At 42.3% G+C, this 22298-nt stretch overlaps 2 protein-coding genes across 2 annotated transcripts in view; both read right to left on the bottom strand.

Moving 5' to 3' along the window:
• The window catches only part of LOC144691217 (sodium/myo-inositol cotransporter 2-like), a 55341-nt gene extending 51743 nt beyond the window's left edge, over positions 1-3598 (bottom strand). The window contains exons 1-4 of the mRNA XM_078559271.1: positions 3569-3598; positions 3372-3476; positions 2056-2115; positions 180-284 (exon numbers count right to left, since the gene is read on the bottom strand). Coding sequence (XP_078415397.1) covers positions 180-284; positions 2056-2115; positions 3372-3476; positions 3569-3583 — 285 coding nt within the window. The 5' untranslated portion in view covers positions 3584-3598. The remainder of the gene's footprint in view (positions 1-179; positions 285-2055; positions 2116-3371; positions 3477-3568) is intronic.
• A 5665-nt stretch (positions 3599-9263) lies between these two features.
• grid2ipb (glutamate receptor, ionotropic, delta 2 (Grid2) interacting protein, b) overlaps positions 9264-22298 on the bottom strand; it is a 115725-nt gene continuing 102690 nt past the window's right edge. Inside the window, exon 24 of the mRNA XM_078557645.1 lies at positions 9264-13028. Within this exon, the coding sequence (XP_078413771.1) occupies positions 12957-13028 (72 nt within the window). The 3' untranslated portion in view covers positions 9264-12956. The remainder of the gene's footprint in view (positions 13029-22298) is intronic.

The raw sequence follows: 22298 nt of genomic DNA on the forward strand, positions 1-22298 counted from the left end.
AGGAATACGTGCAGTTTTCCCTCCTCATTTCACTCCTAATCATTTTGAGTTACATTCATTCAGTTTGTGCTTGCTAATCATACATGTATGACCTCTAGATTTAGCAATATTCTGCTTTCCTCTCTTGGAAGTGTTCTTACACAGTCTTCAAGTTGGTCTTTTCAAAATTGCATACTTACTGATATCTTTGTGAATATGTAGATGAACAAATAAAGAGTTGCAATAAAGAGCCGAATTCTTTGGCCTCCAAATCGTTTTAGTAAATATTCGGGCATAGTGGTGACCTGCAGAGAGAGAATATGTTCATCCATATGTAACACTGAAAGAATGGAGAAAATTATATGGAAATCAGAATAAAATTAGGCTTTTTGTAATTTTTTTCGAACATTTCGAAAACGAGGGATTGGTGCAGCAAAAATGAGTCACAGGCCCAACCAGAGGATGGGAAAATTGAAATGGACCATACATGAGAGTAACAGGAAGCCACCAGGACAGCCTTGATAAGGAGTAATTAGATATTGCATCAGTTACAGCTCATGGGTAGCACTCTGGCTTGGAGTCTGAAGGCGTGGATTCAAGCCCCACTCTAGGGGCTTGAGCACAATAGTAGGCTGACTGTCCAGTGCAACACTAAGGAGGGCTACACTGTCAGATGCTGGGCTAGATTTAATCATTGTGGTAGGGATCCCACCGATGGGCCCAAAAGCAGGGGGTGACCCTAGTCTGTGGGACCCAGGGCTGCATTTGTCAGCAGCAGCCATTGGGGTGGTTGTCCCTCTTATGGATAGCCCAGAACTGCACACAGTACTCTAGCTGACAGCACGTGTGGGTGCTTGACACCTAATCAAGGGCAGTGGCCACTGCTGGGGCTGCAGCTGGAAGAAAAGGATGCAATGGACGGACTGTGCCCTCACAATCAGGTAAAAGGGATTTGGGGACACTGGGGCCAGTCAGGCAAGCTCCGCTGATGGGGTGGGGGGGAATAGGGTGAGGGCAGGTGGCACCATTGCCGTAGGGGGTGGCTATTGCTGTTGGGGTCCCCTCCATGGGCCAAAGAGTGCCCAAATAGGAGGGGACCCGCAAAGTGACTGGAAGGCCGCCAGGGTATACCTGGCAGTTTCCTCATGTGACTGAGGAGCCCCACCATTGTTAAAATGCCAGTGGCAGCAGAAAGAGGTCCTTAATTGGCCACTTAAGTGATTCAATTGCCCTCTGGGAGGGAGGCTGCTCCACCACCTTCTCCACTGCTGGCAAGATGGCATGGTAGTGGGAAGATGAAAGGCATGCTAATCCTGCTTTCTCTCACCATTTTATGCCCCACCCCCCCGCCCCTTGCCTCTACGTTCCAGCCCATGTCATTCAAATGAGCCGTTAAACCAAGACCTTGTCATCCCTCGCAGGTGAATGTAAAAGTTGCCATAGCAGTATTTCAAAGATGTGCAAGAGAATTCTTCCTGATGGCCTGGCCAATATTTATCCCTCAACCAACATCATTTAAAAAATATTTGTTCATTGTTGTTTGTTGGACTCTGCTATGCACAAATTGGCTGTTGCTTGTCCTACAACAGTGACAGTACTTCAAAAAAGTACTAAGTTAGCTGTAAAGTCTTTGGGAGGTCCTGAAATTGTGAAATGCCCTATAACAATTCAAGTTCTTTATTGACATTAATTGGATGGTGGAAGGCAAATTAATTGGTCCTTGGCCTTTTCTTGTCCAGCAATTCCTATGCTCCTACACATTTCAGACCTGCCTTAGCCTGGCAGTAGATTACCTCCTGTGCCAATTGGGAGGAAATTCCCACAAAAGGGATTTCCTGCCTAACCTCCTGGCGACTGCATACACATTCCGTGCTAATTGGACTGATCCCTAGTAAACAGAGCAAGATGTCAACAGAAGGTTTCTCACTCAAATAAAATCTCCTAAATCAGGAGGATTGTAACACCTGGTTAACTCACTCCCTTTCTGCCAGGAGGAGCCCAACAGGGATCAATAAATGTGGGAATAGGAAATTTTCCAGTGAATGAAGTGAACAGTTTGTGGTTGAAAAAATTTACCTCGGCTGCAATGTAGATGGGAAGAAAAAACCATGCCAGCAAGATCAGAATAAACATTCCCTAGAAAAGGAAAAGTAGAGAAATTACTACAGTAGAGCTGGAGCAAGAAGATTCTGAGTGTTATGGTCTTACCCCTTCAGACAAGAGTAACCTTCACCCCAATGATGCCCCCCCACCTGAGTGAATAACCCCTATAAACCCCCCACTCAGCCCAGCAACACAAATCCAAGGAAGGAATGGCATTTATCGCAGGGTACTGAGTGAAACTGAGTTTTGTGAAACATTAACAATCAATATAAGGAAGTTATTGGATATTGAATAACTAGATTGAGAACAGGTCAATATAATGACTATACTCAATAAGTTTGGAACCAGTTGAGGAAGAATTTGATGCAGAAATGCTGGACTGTAGGACTCTTGGCTGAACGGTCAATAATTATTTTGTAAACTCTCTGAAAATCAGAAATTTCTTTCCCACATAGTGTTGAACATATGTCAAAAATTTGTTATATTCATCAATTGCTTTAAAAAGGAAATGGGCAAATGTCTGACAAACAACAGGACCCATGTGATAAGGGTAAACACAGACAAAGATGATTTGAATATTTAATGTAACACCAGACTAGACCTGAAATGTAGAATGTTAATGGTCAGAGTTATATTAGATGATCACACTCAGGTCCTTCATTTACTCACACTGTATTTACTATTCCTCTGCCCAGATGGCTCAATTCTGAGGTTGAGCGAATCTCATGCCTAATTGGAATATTAATTTTGGCGATCATTTTATTATTCAGATTTTGTTATTCCTTGTGATACAAGTATCACTAATCCCAGTGTTTGCTCAATATATGTGTGTCAAGGGCATATAAAAGGTTGGATTGTAAAAGTATATGATGTCCTCTTCTACTGCTCATAGAATCATAGAATTATACCGTGCAGAAGGAAGCAATTTGGCCTATCATGCCTGTGCCAATTCTTTTTACTAGCATCGTTGTAGGAGGTTTTAAGTTATTTGGGACCCTTTGTCACATAAACCTGTAATTTACAAAAAATGTAATAGTTTAGGAGTGAGAATGGGAATAGATTAGGTACAGAAGTACTTTGCTACAAAGGTCTTTGGATAACTATCACACAGTTGCTCTCTTTTACACTGTTGGCAGCTTTGCATCATGCTATGACAGTGTTCCTAATCTCAAACAGTTGGGCAGTCATACTCCATAAAACAACCTGGAGTGGGAGGAGACAGCCTTTATAAATAGGTAACCTTTCTATACTGACTCATATAACAAAATAAGTGTGTTAAAGGATCTCACATTGAACTCATACGCACTGACTGCAATCCCAGAGGCTGCTCCTGTGCCAGCCAATCCAATGAAATGACCACTTCCCACGTTGCTGGCAAACAGCGATGCTCCAATCTAGTGGAGAAGAGTGAAAGAGTCTCAGAACAGGAAATGTCAAATTCTATAGTCTACAGCCAACAAATGAGATCACGAGCCAAAATACTCACCGGCCACCATACCATGTCCTTCCCAGCTAGAAAGTAGCCTTTGACAGTGTTCCGCTTTGTCCTGTACATAGACTGATAGAAACAATGCATAATTCTTAATCCAAGATAACTTGGTTCTAGCGATTGTAAGGTCACACACCAACATGATGATCAACGTCTTTCTCCCTGATCCAGGACTGGCTTTCCAGGTGGGTGCAGTGGTCCACCTGGATTCTTTGTTGTGCCACATCCTGAAAGAGAGTTGGAGGACAATCCATTCCTGCCATTTTCATACAGAAGATTTTTCCTTGTCTAGAGGCCTGTGCTGACTCTCCGATAAGTCTCACTCCCCTGCTCTTTACCCAAAACTCTGTATTATTATCCAACTCCATTTTGAAAGTTACTATCGAATCTGATTCCACCACCCTTTCACGCAGTGCATTCCAGATATAAAAAAATTTATTTTCCTTATGTTGGCTCTAGTTCTTTTGCCTTCTTTTAACTTAAACCTGTGTTCTCTGGCTGTCAACCCTGTCTTCTCCTTATTTACTTTGTCAAAACCCCTCATGATTTTGAAAACCTCAATCAAATCACCCCTTAACCTTCTTTGCTCTAATGAGAACAATCCCAGCTTTTCCAGCTCTCCATATATCTGAAATCCCCTCATCCCTAGTACCATTCTAGTAACACCCTTCTGTACCCTCTGAATGCCTTGATATCCTTCCTAAAATGGGTGATGCCCAGAATTGAACACAATGCGCCAGTTCAGTTTTTGCTAAAGGTTTAGTATAACTCCCTTGCTTTCATACTCTGAGGAAAAAATTCCATTAGCCCCAATTGGGCACAAGGATCACAATGCACGATTATCCCTTACTTGGTCCCATTGAAACAAATAGTACACAGACTACATGCTGCCTGCTCATCAACCCCATTGTAGCATATAGCTAAGGTGCAAAATGTACTGCTGACTGGCTGAATGCTCAGTAAGGGGCCCAGTGCATGTGACATAAGCATATCGCACAGCGAGCTTCCACTTCTTAAAAGCTGTCTGACCCTCTTAAAGGGGAACTCCTACTCGAGCTGTTGGAACAGTCACAGGAAGGCTTTGGTGGAAGGCAGAGGACTGTAAATGGGGCAATTGATCAGAGAGGGGGCTCCTGAGTTTTCAGATGTGCACTGGAGGTCTTAGTAATGGAGGTCAAAAGGAGTAGTTAAGCCACGTTTCCACAGACAGCCAAGAATCAAAACGCCTGTTTAGCTGGAAGTAAGAGAGGCAGTTAACAGGACCTGCGAGCTACAAATAGCTGGCCATGCACAAAATCAGCTTTGGTGTTTGACATCATGATCTGCCTACTCTGCATATTTCTGGTGCAAACATGGCACATCCGGACCAGCGTCCTTACAGTCAGGTTGTGCAACAGACATTTTACTGTGTAGCAGAAATTGCACAACTCCTATCCATCATCCCATCCATCACCATTCCCCACACCAAGGTACTTGACTTCTAGTGAACAAAGCCCTTACCCAGAGTCCTACTGCCAAGACAAATACTAAATACATGACCAGGACCACAATATCAGCCACGTCCAGTGTTTGTGCTATTGGAAGTTGGGCAGGGTCCAACGTGCTGGCTGGGGTGTCCGTTGTCTTCTCCATGGCGAAAGGGTTCTTCGTCTTCATCTCTGTATCTCAGGCTTTGATGAGATTTTTTTCAAAAAAGAGAATCAAATGAGATTTCATAATTGGAAAAATGAAATGATCATAATTTCCTGTTAGCAAATATCAAAAAAGTGCCTTAAAGTTATATCTATAATCTGACAGTTTTATCTTAGAGAGCTTGAGTGGGTGGACCCTGTTTAATGCATCTTACCTGGCTTTCAAGTGTAACTGTTTACCTTTAGATGCACATTACATTGATACTGAGGTACACTTTCTCAGCACTCGTGTGTGAGGGGCTATCATGGGAACAGGCAGACGCAGGTAATCTTCCAGTACCAGCGGGAGCTGCTCTCCTAACAGGGCTCAGAAGAAAATGTGCTCTTTCTATAATTCTGAAAGATCAAATTCCAACCTAAGGTGTTGTTAAGTAAATGAATAAATTCACGTTGGGTTAAAGTTTAAGTCAAACATATTTATCTGATGTTAATCTATGCGCAATGGAGCAACAAAGAGCATAAAACTCAACTGAACCTTGGAGTTCTTTAACAGCTTTCTCCTTATCACCCAGCAGCCTAGTATTCTGTAGTGTTCTCCTCCCCTCTGTGATTAATATCACCCTTCAGTTTCACAGGTGCCAACTACTTGCTCCTAGGCCTCTGACAACACCACCAATCAGCCAAAAGCTACCAGATATATGAGGATGTTGCAGCTTAATTCATCAATTGATCATCACAATATTTTTATCAGAAGTAAAGGTGAAATTCTCAACTAATGGGATCTTGCTGGCAAAGGGAAGCTTATTGTTTGCAATTTTCCATCCATTAATGCCTGTCAATGAAAAGCTGGATGGCGCATCCACAATTATCCAATAGGTTGCCCGCTGTAGCTGATCCTTCACGAGTGAGTTTGGGGCCTTGGAAAGTTGCAGCTCAAGAGTCCTCATTGACTTGGCTTTAATGTAGTTCAAGCATGAAATGTTGCATTCTCAATGTGAACATAAGGCAGTGTTGGAGACTACTTTTCACTCTACTTGCCCAGTATCATCATTAAGCAAACACTTACAGATCAGGTGTGGCATGGATGACAGACTAGGTAAAACACTCTTTGCAAAGTTTTCTAGGTTAAATCTAACACCAATGATACAGAGAGAAACCCCCTCTACACTTGGTGCCTAAGTGACTTAAAAACCAGACACCGAAGGTCACTTATACCACACCAATATGACATTCTTGTTGAAGGTGTGTAACCAGGATTATTCCCATAGACAATAACATCAGCATGAGATGATTTTGCTTACACAGAGCAGCTTGGCTACCAATGCAAGACCAAGTGCATGCATGACCCTATGGATACATTGTGCCGGCATAGTTTGAGATGAGTTATTAAGCACCAAAATACATTTATGCAAGTTCTGGGGATTTCAAACTGTTAGGTGCCTCGTTAACTGGTTAACGAGTGGTTTAAAATTGTTGCTAGGACATGCTGCTTTGTTGGGCTCTTTATGATTTATAATGGAATTCAATCTTACAGAAACTGCACTGTTCGAAGTTTACAAGTTGTGTAGCTGGGACATGGCTCAAAGCATATTCATTGAAAAAGACAAGTTCATCTAATTTAGTGTTAATAAACTAAACATCTACTTCACACACCATGGTGTATAGAGAACTACCTCAACAGTTACACAGCAAATACTCTTAAGTGGTAAAAATGTAATGTAAAGTAGCATAATATGAGGGCATACAGGATTGCCAACTCTAGTTGGATACTTTCCTGGAGGTTTAATCACAGGATCTTCTCACTTTCAATGACCCAGACTGTTCTTTTTCTTTATCTCCAGTACTTGAATAACTAATAAACAAAAGTGTTCAAAGAAAATGAAAAAAGGTTTTATGCCAGTACGACATCTCTCCTGGGTTGCTCGCAGCACTAACCAGGAGATTAATATTTAATTCCTGGAAGGTTGGCAGCCATAATTCAATATAACATTCCATTGAATATAACAATACACATTTTTCCCCTTCCTGATTGTGCTCTCTCATATTTGGCCATGATTCTGCAGGTGCAGCAGTCATTGTGCTCTAAAAGGTTACTGATTTGGTCTTCTCAGCATTGACCCTACCAGACAATTTGTCTGCTGTCTGTCTTTATTTACTACTTTTTCGCTAGTTTCTAGGGTTTCAACATCGTCAGCAGTCAGGATATAGTACCTTGGTCTCCTGTTGACCCATTTCATATGGAGAGATGCATGATTTGATGTGTTCCACTCAAGAGTTGGGCGGTGGGGGAGTTACCTTCTCTAAACAAACTTTGAGACTTCAGTGTTTCTCTGTGCACTCTAAAGTTTTCAAAAAAGACTTTTATTGTTTCTGTAGCTGCTCTTTGTTCAGTTTACTGGATTGCATTTCATTTGAACTTTTGGTACCGGACTTTGTGGTTTAGCTGATTTTTTAAAAAGCCAAATAGATAGTGATCATTAACTTTATCTTTACTGCATAATTGTGGAGCATGGTAATCCTTCTTATGCAGATGGATAGTAGACTGGACCTGCTATTTGAAACTGCTTGTCTTCTCTCTGTCCCTGGAGCATGACTGAGAATCTTGTAAAAAGAATAAGGAGTTTACATTTTTATAGCCAATGAAGAGTTGTGAGGTGTAGTCACTGTTGCAGTGTAGAAAACAAGACAGCCAATTTCTGCACAGCAACATTCCACAAACATCAGTGTAAAAATGACCAGATAATTTGTTTATTTTTAGCAACGTTTTGTCTTCATATAGCCGGTTGCCTTATCTTCTTTGTTCTGATTGGCCCTGCAGTAACCCTTCTTATAAATCAGATGCTGTGACCTATTGTCAGTATATGACTACTTTGCTGCGTGCAGTCCTGGTTATGTTCTGCCTGACCTGAGGTTGGTTAAACTTCTGTTTTGTTGATTGGATGATCAACAACCTGCTTGTCTAAAATAACAAGTGGAAGCTTGACACCTCCAGTTGCTACTGGTGTTCAGCCAAGCCTGTGAACGTCCACTTTGGGAAATGGTAGTCGGATTCCTTCTTTCAACCACAGCAAAAAAGTTCTAGCTCTATAATGGAGGAAACAATCTGAAAAGCTTCTGACAGCTAAGAGGACAAAAAAGTGGATACTGCAGGAGGGAATGGAGAGGTTAGAAAGGGAGACTAAAGGGATAGTTGAAGGGAAGGATTTAGAAGGAGCTGCTGGAAGGGAGGTGGCAATGTGGGGGAAAATGTGCAAGGAGTTGTAGAGGGTAGAACTGTTATCAGGGCAATCAATATTTCACCTAAGCAGAAATTTCCTTGGGTTGGTGAATGAACTAATTTCAATAGCTTGCAAGGCACAGCCACTGTGATCTATTTACTTAAGAATCATAGACCCCAGGCTGGCAGCTGAAATACCATCATTACCAGTTGGATGCAGGGAATCAATAATGGGACACTTGCTTTCCACAATGCTATTCAATAATTTTAACGAATGCATGGAAAGTAAAATTTCAACATTTTCAATGATGTGGATAAAATAAAATTTGTGAGGATATCTGTAATTTAAAGCTTGAGAAGGGAAGCAATTTGGTCCAAGATTTTAAAATCATGAAAGGAATTGATGGGTAGGTGGATGGGCGGATGGAGGGACAAATTTTTGTCTTTGCCTCCATGATGATTTGGCAGATGGTTGAAAATCAGAAGGGTGCTCTTGTTTCTTTTTGTAATTTTCACCAATGTTTCTGTGACTCTTCTACTCACTATTTTATTGATTTTAAAATTATGGTGCTCAGTTACAAATACTTCCAGTCTTATTCTATCACACCTGCTCCAGGCCTACATCCCATTTCTCTAATCTTCCCTTTGGGGAATAGGAGGGGGGGTGGTGGAGGTCACCTCCCCTAATTTCCTAGTCCCCACTCTGCTCCTGGCCTCTTCAGTATCCAACCTCACCCTTCTTTAAGAAGCACTGTGGTGCAATTTGCTACATTGATTGTGTTGGAGGTGTGACTGAATTTCAATATTAATTCCAAAGACAGACAAAAGATTCCAAATTCTGATTAACTTTTTTATTGCCAGCCTTAAATACTGATATGTGTACAATACAAAATGAAAAATAAGATTCATTCTGCACATTAGTAAGCGTTAACCCAATCTCCAGCTGCAGCAGTTTCATAAACAAGGGAAATAAATAATATTCACTATGCAAATGCACCATCTGACACCTGGTTGGGTGCCAGAGAATCACCCACTGGGTATCTCAGTTCCAAATGTCACTTATCATTAGTCTGTGGAGCTCAAAGTCATTTCATCACCTTCATGTTATTGCCACGCCCCTTGGTTTCCACATTCGCCCAGTTGGATTGTATTTATTTTTCAGGTGGGGTAATTTACCTGCTGTGCAGTGAATGGGCATAAGTAATGTGACATAACTCAAGAGATTGATACTTATTTGTCACTATAGAAAGAATGAAGAAACGGAAAGAGGTCAGATTTAATGAAGACCTTCTTCCCTTCTCAGTCAGACAAAATATCTGTCCAGATGTATCTCAAAGCAATTGTGCGGGTGGGGACAGCGAGAGAAGGGTTGAGAAAACAGCCTCAAATGGTCCTACAAGCAATTTGATTGTGTAGTTTGTTCAGAGGTTGCCTCTTGACCAGAATAATGTAGACTTTGAATCACAGTTCGGCCATGTTTATACTCCTCAGATTGACTGAGCCTGGGGAGGTTGTTACTATTTATTATATTTTATTTACGCGATAAAGAAAAAAGGTATTTGGAAGCATGACATCTCTAGCTACAGAAGTCTCTCAAGTAAAAGCATCACTTGCTTTGCCATACATAATGTCCCAGGTTCCATCTCCAACTCAGTGAGTTAGTTGATCTCTGCTGGATAGAGATGCGGGGCAGGGCAGTACAGGAACAGGGCAGTAACCCTGACCTACCAGATGGGAAAACCAGGCAGAGTGCCTGCACGTTCTCACTGTCTGACAGATCATGCTGGGAAGTGCAAGTGTGCGGATATCAGGCTTGGACGGGAGAGGATGGCCTCACAGCTGAAGTGCCTGCCGATGTTCATTGTGCAGGTTTACTTGTGAATATTGGCCACTAGGACAAATTACTGGATGGTGGCTGATACCCTAGGAACCGCATCCCTGGAATAGTCAGCGTGTTCAGAAGAAAAAGAGAACATATAGGGAAGAAAAAAGTTTGTTAAAGTTACAAATATGTAAGGATAAAGGTCCCTGGGAGCCCTGTCCTAGAATCATCCTTTAGATTCACTTGAAACCCTCGCAACATTCTGAGACGGGAGTGTCAGGCTGCAAAGTGTTAATTATTCAGTCTTCATCCAGGACCCTTTAGGAGGAAGGTAATCCTTTAAGACGGGTGTGTGCGATGTGATGAAAGTGAGCTGTGTTATGGTAGGGGAGACAGCTCTTACTGGAAGCAGCTGGCATCAACCTGATTGGAACACTTCCTGGCTCGAAGCCATCAGGCACAGTCTAGATCAGAGCTCACACTGAGTTCAAATCAATTGGTATTTTACCTCTGAGTGTTTCCTAACAAATCTGGTATTCAGAAAGCATATTGACTCAAAAAACAGAAATGAGTTTTAAACAAAGTAACTGGGCTCAACTGAAACAGATGTGCATAAACTGCACAACCTCCGAAGGTTTGCTACCACAATCAGAGGCAGCACAGCCAAATGCTCTGAATGTAAACAGGGCTGGATTTACATTCACCTAGCACAATGATCCAACCAGATGGGACAGTGATTTTACATTTTATAAAAATGACATTATTTGAATAAGTAGTATTTTCAGACAAATTATTCATAAGCTACATACCAAGGTGCAAATACTGCTTTAAAAGAGTTCCATTTTTCTCTTTAAGTCACATAGCAGATATCACACAGAGTGCCTGGCACTGCAAAAGCTCTTGCAGTGTTTTAGGAAGAACACACAGGTTGTAAAGTCCAGCGAGGATTGACTTAATGAGCAGTGACCACGATAATAATGGACTGGGCCAAACACCTTTACAAAACAGCAAAGTAAGAGCAAATATTCAAGCAAAATCTCAGCACAGCACCCTTTCCATTTCAGACAAGGAATGGGATGGGGAAGGGTTGGAACCATGACTTCAGGAATGGGCTTTGCATATAAGGAACATTCAAAAAAATATTAATAATCTGAATAATCCCTCCAACATCAGAAGTAAAGGGGGAAAAGGGGGGATTTTTACTTTTAAAAATACAAACACAAATTTTCAGAGTGCTTCGTGGCAGGAATAAACGCTCCTGTTTCTGACAGTGTCAATAACATTAGGTCCGCAGGCCATAGTTCTGGATGTTAGTTGCTGAAAGGCTCCTGAATCTCTCAGGGGGATTTCAGTTTTTCTTTCTTTCTCTCCTGAAGCCACTAACACTGAACTGGGGAATGGTTTCACTGGTTTCAGCCATCCTCCACTACCCTCCTCAACTGGCCATTATTCTTGTGTGTGAATGTGGACAGTGAAGGTTGACGGGATGTTCAACTATAGGGAACATCACATCCTGTTCTCAACCAAAATCCGCATGCCCACAGTTTCCAGCAAGAGTCACTGGCTGGTGACCGATAGCAGAAACCCTGACTGATTATTTCCCTCCCCAACCCAGGAGTGCTGGTGTCAAGTGTAATCTCCTAACTGCTGCTAACACCACATCAGCTAACTCAGCACAGGGCAAAGGGCACAACTGGGATACTCTGATCTGTTTGTCTCAGTCACACACTGAGATATGCCCTCACCCACCAGCCCATCAGTCGAACCCATGGTGATTTTGGTCTTTAATGGAGTAATTCATGGTCAATGAAGCAACTACTGGGATGGTAGAAGGTGAACTAGATTGACCTTGGTTTTTCTCCGTCTAGCAATCCCTATGTTTCTATATTCGCAAGTCAAGGTTTGAATACTGATCCCTATCTACTTGCCCAGTTGGGTATAATGACTCATACCTACTCACTTCAAACTGCAATACCCTCCCTACGCATCTCCATCTTGCTTTCTTCCTTTAAGACACTCCTTAAAAGCTACCTCTTTGACCAAGTTTTGACCTAGTATCTCTTTATGTAGCTCAGTGTCAACATTTTATTTTATAATGCTCCTGTGAAGTGCCTTGGGATGTTTTATTATGCTATATAAAAATTAGTTGTTGGGAGATGAGAATTGCTGCCAACTAAAAAGAGTAAATAAGAGTGAGGCATTGTAGGGCAGATTAGCATCGATTGGGCCCTGGGAACTCTCTATTGGGGTGGGAGGAAGCAGTATAAAAGGTTTTGGATGAATGAAAGGAGGCATAAAATGTAAGGAAGAGGGCAGAGGAGGAAAGGATACTGCTTCCACTGCCTCTCAACTGTGGGACCAAAGTTATTCAAAGTAAAGAAAACTGATACTGAGAGGCTCACATTGAGAAATTGGCTTTGAGTTCAAGCCTCCAATTGTTGATTATAGGATCTGTCTTTATCTGGTGTCCATTGTAATTGAAATAAAATGGGAGTGGGGGGCAGCCATGCGACAGGCAATGGACAGGTGTCAATTCTGTCAATGGTACAAGTTGATCTCAAGGATGCCCCTTCCAATTAGCCACTCCTCTTTCCCACGCTGTCATCACACAGAGAAATCCCAATGCTGGGACTGTCTATCATCTTACTCACGTGTCAGTCAAACAAAACTGCACTTTTTGGCAAAACTGCTGTAAATGGAGAAGCATCATTTATGTCACCAGGCAAGTGGGGAAACCACCTTCAGGTTCTGAAGGTTCACAGAGGCCTGCGTATCGTTGTATGCCTTCTGTAATGCACAAAATATTAATGCATGGGTTAGTAAAACATTATGGTTCAGTCCCCATCACATAGTCCAAAATGCTACATTTGGTTAGTAACAGGAATACCCAGACAAGGCTCCACATTGCTCGACATTTTCTCAGTTCTAGATGAAGGTTGTGTAACACCTTCTGTAACCACCACATAACCCACAGCTACCTAGTCCAGAGCTTTGTGGCTGGTGGAGTTGACTTTGTCATATAAGGCAGAGGGGGGGGGGGGGGGGGGGGGTGGGGGAGGTTTGCAACATCCTAACCTCAGCAATGGCAACTGTGCTAGTCTATGTCATTTCAGGCTTACCTCATACTCTGGGGATAGGTTTAGCGGACAGAAATATATCTGTGAACAATGCCCTACAATAGGTCCTTATCCTCAAGCATTCGTACAAAAATCTCATTCTCTCCTGTGTTTAATTATCAAAAACTAATTTATCAGGTTTAATGCTTGCACTTTGGGGGTTCCCTATGGATCCCAGGAGCTGCAGGGGTTTCTGGATGTGACTGAGTGATACACCCATAGAACCATAGAAAAGTTAAGGTGCAGGAAGAGGCCATTTGGCCCATCGTGTCTGTGCCAGCCAAAAGGAGAAAAAAGAAACTAGCTGCTCATTTTTAATCCCACTTTCCAGAATCTGGTCCATAACCTTGCAGGTTACAGCATTTCAGGTGCAGATCCAGGTACCTTTTAAATGAGTTGAGCATTTCAGCCTCGACCACCAACTTAGACAGTGAATTCCAGATACCCACCACCCTCTGGGTGAAAAAGTTTTTCCTCATGTCCCCTCTAATCCTTCTACCGATCACCGTAAATCTATGCCCCCTGGTAACTGACCCCACAGCTAGGGAAACAAGTCTTTCCTGTCTACCCTATCTAGGCGCCTCATAATTTTGTATACCTTAATTAGATCACCCCCTAGCCTCCACTGTTCTAAGGAAAGCAACCCTAGCCTATTCAATCTCTCCTCATAGCTACAATTTTTAAGCCCTGGCAACATTCTTGTAAATCCCCTCTGCACTTTCTCCAAAGCAATTATGTCCTTCTTGTAATGTGGTGACCAGAACTGTACACAAAATTTCAGCTGTGGCCTATCCAGCTTTTTATACAATTCCATCACTACATCCCTGCTTTTGTATCTAATACCTCATCCAATAAAGGAAAACATTCCATATGCTTTCTTGACCACCTTGTTCACCGGTCCTGCTACTTTCAAGGACCTGTGGACACACATCCAAGGTCTATCACTTCCTCAACCCCTCTCAACAACTTCCTGTTCATTGAGTATTCCCTTGCTTTGTTTGCCCTCCCCAAATGCATTACCTTGCACTTTCGGATTGAATTCCATTTACCACTTCTCTGCCCATTCAATAAAACCACTGATATCATTCTGGAGTTGACAGCTATCCTCTTCACTATCAACTACTCAGCCAATTTTTGTGACATCTGCAAATTTCACAACCATGCCTCCCACATTTAAGTCTAAATCATTAATATATATACAACAAAAAGCAAGGGCTCCAACACTGAGCTCCTGTGGAACATCATTGGAAACAGTTTTCCATTCGCAAAAACATCCATCAACCATATGAACATACGAACAAGGAGCAGCAGTAGACCATTCAGACCCTCGAACGTGCTCCGCCATTTAAAAAGATCATGGTTAATCTGACTGTAACCTGAAATCTGCATCCCACCTACTGCCGATAACCCATCACCATCTTGCTTACCAAGAGTCTATCCACTTCTGCCTTAAAAATATTCAAGGACTCTGCTTCCACAACCTTTTCAGGAAGAGTTCCAAAGATACACAACCCTCTGAGTGAAAAAATTTACCTCACCTCTGTTTTAAATGGGTGACCCCTTATTTTTAAACAGTGACACCTAGTTCTAGATTCCTCCACAAGAGGAAACACCCTTTCCACATCCACCCTGTCAAGACCCCTCAGGATCTTATATGTTTCAATCAAGTCGCCTCTTACTCTTCTAAACTCCAGCGGATACAAGCCTAGTCTGTCCAACCTTTCCTCATAAGACAACCCACCCGTTCCAGGTATTAGTCTGCTAGACCTTCTCTGAACTGCTTCCAATGCATTTACATCCTTGCTTAAATAAGGTGACCAATACTGTACACAGTACTCCAAATGTGGTCTCAATAGTGCCCTGTACAACTGAAGCATAATCTCCCTACTTCTGTATTCAATTCCCCTCACAATAAATGATAACATTCCATTAGCTTTCTTAATTACTTGTTGTACCTGCATACTAGCTTTTTGTGATTCATGCACTAGGACACCCGGATCTCTCTGCACCTCAGAGCTCTGCAATCGCTCACCATTTAGATAATATTTTTATTCTTCCTGCCAAAATGGACAATTTCACATTTTCCCACATTATATTCCATCTGCCAGATCTTTTCCCACTCACTTAACCTATTATATCTGTTTGTAGCCTCCTTATGTCCTCTGCACAACTTACTTTCCTACCTATCTTTGTGTCATCAGCAAATTTGGCAACCATCACTTCAATCCCTTCATCCAAGTCATTTATATAAATTGTAAACAGTTGAGGTCCCAACACTGACCCGTGTGGCACACCACTCATTACATCTTGCCAACCTGAAAAAGATCCATTTATGCCTACTCTCTGCTTCCTGTTAGCCAGCCAATCTTCTATCCCTGCCGACATGTTAACCGCATATCATGAGCTTTTATTTTCCGCAATAACTTTTGATGTGGCACTTTATCAAATGCTTTCAGGAAATCTAAGTACAGTACATCCACCAGTTTCCCTTTATCCACAGCATGTTACTTCCTCAAAGAACTCCAGTTACCCTTTGTTTCCTGTCACTGAGCCAATTTTGGATCCAACTCGCCACCTTCCCCTGTATCCCATGAGACCTCACTTTCCTGACTAGTCTGCCATGTGGGACCTTGTCAAACACCTTACTGAAGTCCATGTAAACAACATCCTTGCACTACCTTCATCAATCCTCCTCAAAATGTTCTATTAAGTTAGTAAGACACGATCTTCCCCTAACAAACCTGATCAATCCATGCCTTTCTAAGTGACAGTTTATCCTGTCTCTCAGAATTGTTTCCAATAATTTGCCTACCACCAAAATCAGACTGACTGGCCTATAATTTTCTGCCCTATCCCTCGCACCCTTTTTAAATAATGATACAATGTTCACAGACCTCCAATCCTCTGGGACCTTGCCAGTATCTAGTGAGGATTGGAAAATGATCCTCAGAGCAACAGTTAATACCTCCCTAGCTTCCTTAAATAATCTGGGATACAATCTACCTGGCCCTGGTGGTTTATCCACCCTCAAGGATGCCAATCCCTCCAGTACTTCCTCTCTGTTGTAATTATGGTTTTATCTAACGTGTAATATACCTTTAAAATGAATGCTTGTTGAGGAAGATCACATGATCTTTAATATTCAATAGGAGAGTAGTGCGGGCTACCTCAGTAGTCAGTAGTGTAGAGATAAAGTTTGAAGTGAAAACACAAGCGTAGTCGCTACTGAGTACCTTTGTAAATAAACTAGAAGTTTTCCTCCTAAGAAGTGTCTGCTGATCAACCTTATCAATGGTACCAACTTGGCCACCTCTCACAACAAACTGGCAATGAGGATAAATCAAGTTTAATAGAAGAAATCAAGTGAAACAAAATCAGCACTGTACCTCGCACAATAATTGTAAGTAGAACTTCTGTTCAAATCGAAGAAGTAATTCCCTTTCAGAATGCCACAGTTCAGAAGAATTGATCCTTTTGATCCAGCCATGCACGATTGGTCTCATTATATTGAATGCCTCACGTTCTTTTTCCAAGCAAATGAGATTACGGGGAAGAGAAGAGGCAAGCGATCCTCTTAAGTACATGTGCGAATAAAACCTATGGCTTGATTTGAAGTTTGACAGCAATCGGTGCCCCAGATTCGAAAAATTTTGATGAATTGGTGAACCTCGTGAAGAGCCATTATCAACCAAAAGCCTCAGTAACGATGCAAAGGTTCAAGTTTAACTCAAGAAATAGAGCCCTGGGGGAGACAGTTGCATGCTATGTGGCAAGTTTGAAGCAGTTAACGGAACATTGTGAGTTTGGTACATCTCTAAGATCGTTTAGTGTGTGGTGTGAATGAGGACATGATTCAGAAGAGGTTGCTATCCGAAGCAAATTTGGATTTCAAGAAGGCCTAGAGATAGCACTGGCCATGGAAAGCGCAGTAAGAGATTCAAAAGCCATACAGGGTGCTCAAAATAGCGCCGTCCTCCACATTGGGCAGGAAACCCCAGCCAAAAAGGGTGCGAAAATGCAAGACTCTGCTGAGAAGTGGGAAACAGCCCCCCCTCGCCGGAATATGAGAAAAAATGACTTAACAGCAAAAACAAAGAATAATTTCAATAGAGGTGGAAACAAGCAGCCTTTTAACAATTGACAGCTTAAAAAAATCGAATGTATTTATTGTCACAGAAATGGACATATAATGAGACAGTGCAAGGAAAGAGTCAATCAGGCTTTTAAACAAAAGAAAAAAAAAAGTGAACAATGTAGAAGAGTCTGAAACAACAAATTCAGATATTTACTCGTTGTTTAATTGGAAGCTTGGAAAGACAGAGCCAATATTGTAACAGTGAAAGTGAATGGTAGACCTGTTAGAATGGAAGTGGACACAGGGGGTTCCACTACAGTAATTGGGGAACATCCTTCAGATATCTGAATAGTGGGGAACAACAATTAAATTTAGAAGAAACAACTGCCCAATTAAAAACATACACAGGTGAAGTCATTCAAGTCAGAGGCATAAGTAGAGTAACTGACCATTATGGAAGCCAATCGGTAAAGCTACCAGTGTTGGTATTGAGAGGCAGAGGACCCAGCCTCCTAGAGCAAAATTAGCTAAGGGAAATCGACCTTGAGTGGCCACAGATTCCAAAAGGAAGCTGGAAACATTCCTGTTTTGGAAAAGGAGTGTGTAAGGATTCAACAACCTGAAGAAACGCAGGCTTTCTTAAGCCTAAACATGGTAGAACAGCAGAAGGGACTCAAAGAGACCATGCTTAATGTCGGAGTTCGAGACGAGGTGAGCAATCTCCGAAAGGAAAAAGAAAACCTGCTGAAAGACCTTCACACACTACAAGATTCTCTCAGGTCTAAGTTTGTATCTCTGGAAAACAAAGAATTCAGCTCTTTTCTGAATAAACTGAAGGATGAGTTGGCATAGAAGACACAACAATGCTCAATTTTCCAGGGGGCAGCAAACAAATACAAAAAAGAGATAAAAGAGCTGAAGAATCAGCTAAATGAAGCCAAAGAGGCTTTGGGGTCAAAAGTTGCAGAACTTTAAAAGAAGCAGACAGATGATGAAATTTTGGGAGACTCAACCACTGAGCTCACTCAAGTCGAGCTTGCATCTGAGAGTAATCTGGCCAATATTGAAGTTGAAAAGAAGGCCAAGATTAAAGTCAGGGCTAGAAAGAAGAAGGCACGTAGAAAGCAGACACAGAAACACAAATAAAGCTTTAATCCTGCCAGCATACGAGTATACTTTCGTACATAGGCCTGGCAGACAAATCGCAAACGCCAATGCACTTAGTCATTTGCCTTTACAAGAAAATGATGAGGACATCCCAGTTCCTCAGGAACTTGTTTTATTATTAAATTTCTTAGATTCCTCGCCAGCATGCACTCGACAGATCAGAGACTGGACAAGTCAGGACCCAGTGCTATCTCAAGTACGAGAACAAGTGCTTCATGGTTGGTCACAAGAGCTGATAAGATCTAATAAATGAAATCGTACTTTAACAGGAGGTATGAAATAACAAGCCAGGATGGCATCGTATTGTGGGGAGCAAGAGTGATAGTACCTCCAAAGAGGAGGGAGCCACTTCTAATTGAACTACACAGTGCACATTCAGGAATATCCCCAAATGAAGACCATAGCTCACAGCTACCAGTGGCCTGGGATGGAAGGTGAAATAGAGAGTTTAATGAAGAATTGTGTGCGATGTCAGCAACTGCAAAAGTTGCCTTCAACAGCTCTGTTACACCCCTGGGAGTGGCCAGAAAGACCATGGGTGCGCTTACATATTGACTTTATGGGACCTTTCATGGGGACAATGTTTTTGCTCATTGTTGATGCCCATTCAAAATGAATGGACATATATAGGGTGAAGTCACCAATGTCTTCTGCTACATTGAGAAGCTACGTCAAAGTTTTGCCATTAACAGACTACCAGAAGTCGTCGTATCTGATAATGGCACGGCATTTACGAGTGCTGAGTTTCAACAGTTTATCAGCCTCAAAGGTATCACTCAGGTAAAAACTTCACGGTACCACCCTTCCTAAAATGGACTGGATGAGAGGGTGGTTCAAACATTCAAGGCAGGCATGTAGAAGCTAACTGGAGATTCTTTAGTAACCAAGCTAGCAGGCTTTCTTTTGCATTATAGGGCCAGTCCTCACACCTGCGAAGTTAATGATGAAACGCCATCTCAGGATGAGATTGAGCTTAATAATGCCAAATTTAGAGGGGATGGTGAAAAGGAGTCAGGGAAGCCAGAAAACTAGACAACTGGCATAGTCGTGAGAGGAAATTTACCATGGGAGAGACGGTATACATGAAGAACTTTGGAGAAGGACTAAAGTGGTTACCGGGTGGAATAAGTGCAGTGATTGGACCTCTATTTTACCACGTGGAGGTGGAAGGCCGAGTCCTATGGAGACATGTGGATCATCTAAGGAAAGGAGAAACAAATCACCAAGAATTGATTCCACCAGTGTTCACGACTATGTCAGCGTTTCCTGTTGAGAGAACTCAACCCAGTACTGACATGTCTAATGTTCCTATAAGAGTTGAGGATACAGAACTGCAGGTGCCCACCGAAGCACCTGATGTTCAGACAACTCCGGAAAATGAGTTTCCTGACAAAGCATCTGAAGTTGTAGAGCTGAGACATTCTACACACCTAAGGAAACCCCTAGAAAGACTGAATTTGTAAATTATTTATCAGTGTAGATATTTTGCTGTCTTGAGGAAATTGTACTTATAAATATAAAATGTATATCTGAGTAAGGGGGAGGGATGTGGTAATTATGGTTTTATCTAATGTGTAATATACCTTTAAGAAGTTTGTTAAGAAAACATTCATATCCAATAGGAGAGCAGTGGTTAATAGTGTAGAGATAGAGTTTGAAGTGAAATATTTTATAAGCACACATGTAGTTGCTGCTGAGTACCTTTCTAAATAAACCAGAAGTTTTCCACCTAAGAAGTGTCTGCTGATCAACTCTATCAATAGTACCAACTCGGCTACCACACACAACAAACTGGGAATCTGGAGCACTGGGTGCGATCAAACTTCGAAACAAGCCATAGGTTTTATTCCCACATGTTCTTAAGAGGATCACCTGTCTCTTCTCTCTCTCACTATGTTTATTGTACCTAATATTCCATATTCCTCCTCTTTAACTAGAGTGTCTACATCATCCCTCTCCTTAATGAAACTCAAAGTACTCATTGAGAACCCTACTCACATCTTCTGCATTAATGCACACGTTACCATGTATATCCCCGATAGGCCCTACCTTTTCCTTAGTTATTCGCTTGCTCTTATTGTACTGGTAAAACATCTTAAGATTTTCTTTGATTTTACCTGCCAATATTTTTTCGTATCCTCTTTGCTTTCCTAATTTCCTTTTTTACTTCACCCCTGTCCTTTAGGCTTTCTACAGTATTAAGTCTTTTGTGACTGTCATAAGCTTTCATTTTCTGCTTTATCTTGGCCTGTATGCTTCTAGATAAGCAGGGGGCTCTAGATTTGGCAATACCACCCTTTTTCTTTGTGGGGACATGTCTGCACTGTGCCCGTAGGATCTCGCCTTTGAATGCCTCCCACTAATTTGACACAGTTTTTCCTTCTAATATCTGTAACCAGTCCACTCTCGCCAGTTCACCTCACAGCTTTGTAAAATTTGTCTTCCCCCTACTAAGAACTTTTATTCCTGCTCTATCTTTGTTTTTTTCCATAATGATGCTAAATCTAACTATATTATGGTCACTATCTCCAAAACGGTCACCCACTGCTACTTCATCCACTTGCCCAGCTTCATTTCCTGAGACTAAATCTAGAATTGCGCCCCCTCTCATGGGGCTTGTTACGTGCTGGTTGAAAAAGTTCTCTTGAATGCAGTTCAAGAATTCTGTGCCCTCTGCGCCCCTCACACTGCTTGTACCCCAATTGATATTAAGGTAGTTGAAGTCCCCAACGATTATTGCTCTATTGTTTCTGCACTCAGAAATCTGTCTACATATTTGCTCTTCTAACTCCCTTCCACTATTTGGGGGTCTACGGTACACTGCTAGCAGTGTGGCTGTCCCTTTTTTATTTCTGAGTTCAACCCAAATGGCCTCATTTGATGCTTCATTTAGTATCTCATCCTTCCTCACAACTGTAATTGATTCTTTAACCAATAATGCTACATCCCCACCACTTTTAACCCCCTCCCTATCCTGCCTGAAAATACTCTGGCCAGGATTTCCCAGTGGGCGAGCGGGGGGTGGGGCCCACTCGTCAACATGTAAAATGACACGGGATGACATTGAGCGGAACTCCTGACGCCATCCTGCGTCATTTCAATTTTCAGGTAGGCGGGGGCTCAGCAGAATCAGCTGTGTGCCCGCCGACTGTCAATGGCCAATTGAGGCCATTGTCAAAGTCGTTAAAGTAATTAATGGACCTGCCCATCCAACCTTAAGGTTGGTGGGCAGGCCGGGAGCCCTGGCAGACATTGTAAAAAGCATGAAACCTCATTCATGGGCGAGATGAGGTTTCATGTAGGTTTTAAAAAATGTAATTAAAGTGTATTTATAAGTGATGGACATGTCCCAGCTCATGTGACAGTGTCACATGAGGGGACATGTCAGGGAAATTTTTTCTGTCTATTTGTAAGATTTTTTATTGTGGAGCCAATTTCCCTGAGGCAGCACTTAGCCTTAGGGAGATGAGTGCGCTCTTTCGCACGCATGCGCAAAGGAGCACACTCTCGCCTCAGGGAATCCCCCCCCCCCCGCCCGCACAGGGAGCGCATAGCGCTTCCTTGCGGACGTCACGCTGGGCGGGCCTTAATTGGCCCGCCCACATAAAATGGCGGCATGCCTTCGATCAGCGGTGCGCCTCCGCGCGCCAGCTCCTAAACTTCCCCCCCAACGGGGGTAAAGTTCTGCCCTCTATATCC

This window comes from Cetorhinus maximus, chromosome 15 (assembly GCF_964194155.1).
Source record: "Cetorhinus maximus chromosome 15, sCetMax3.hap1.1, whole genome shotgun sequence".
In the NCBI taxonomy this organism is placed as follows: Eukaryota; Metazoa; Chordata; class Chondrichthyes; order Lamniformes; family Cetorhinidae; genus Cetorhinus; species Cetorhinus maximus.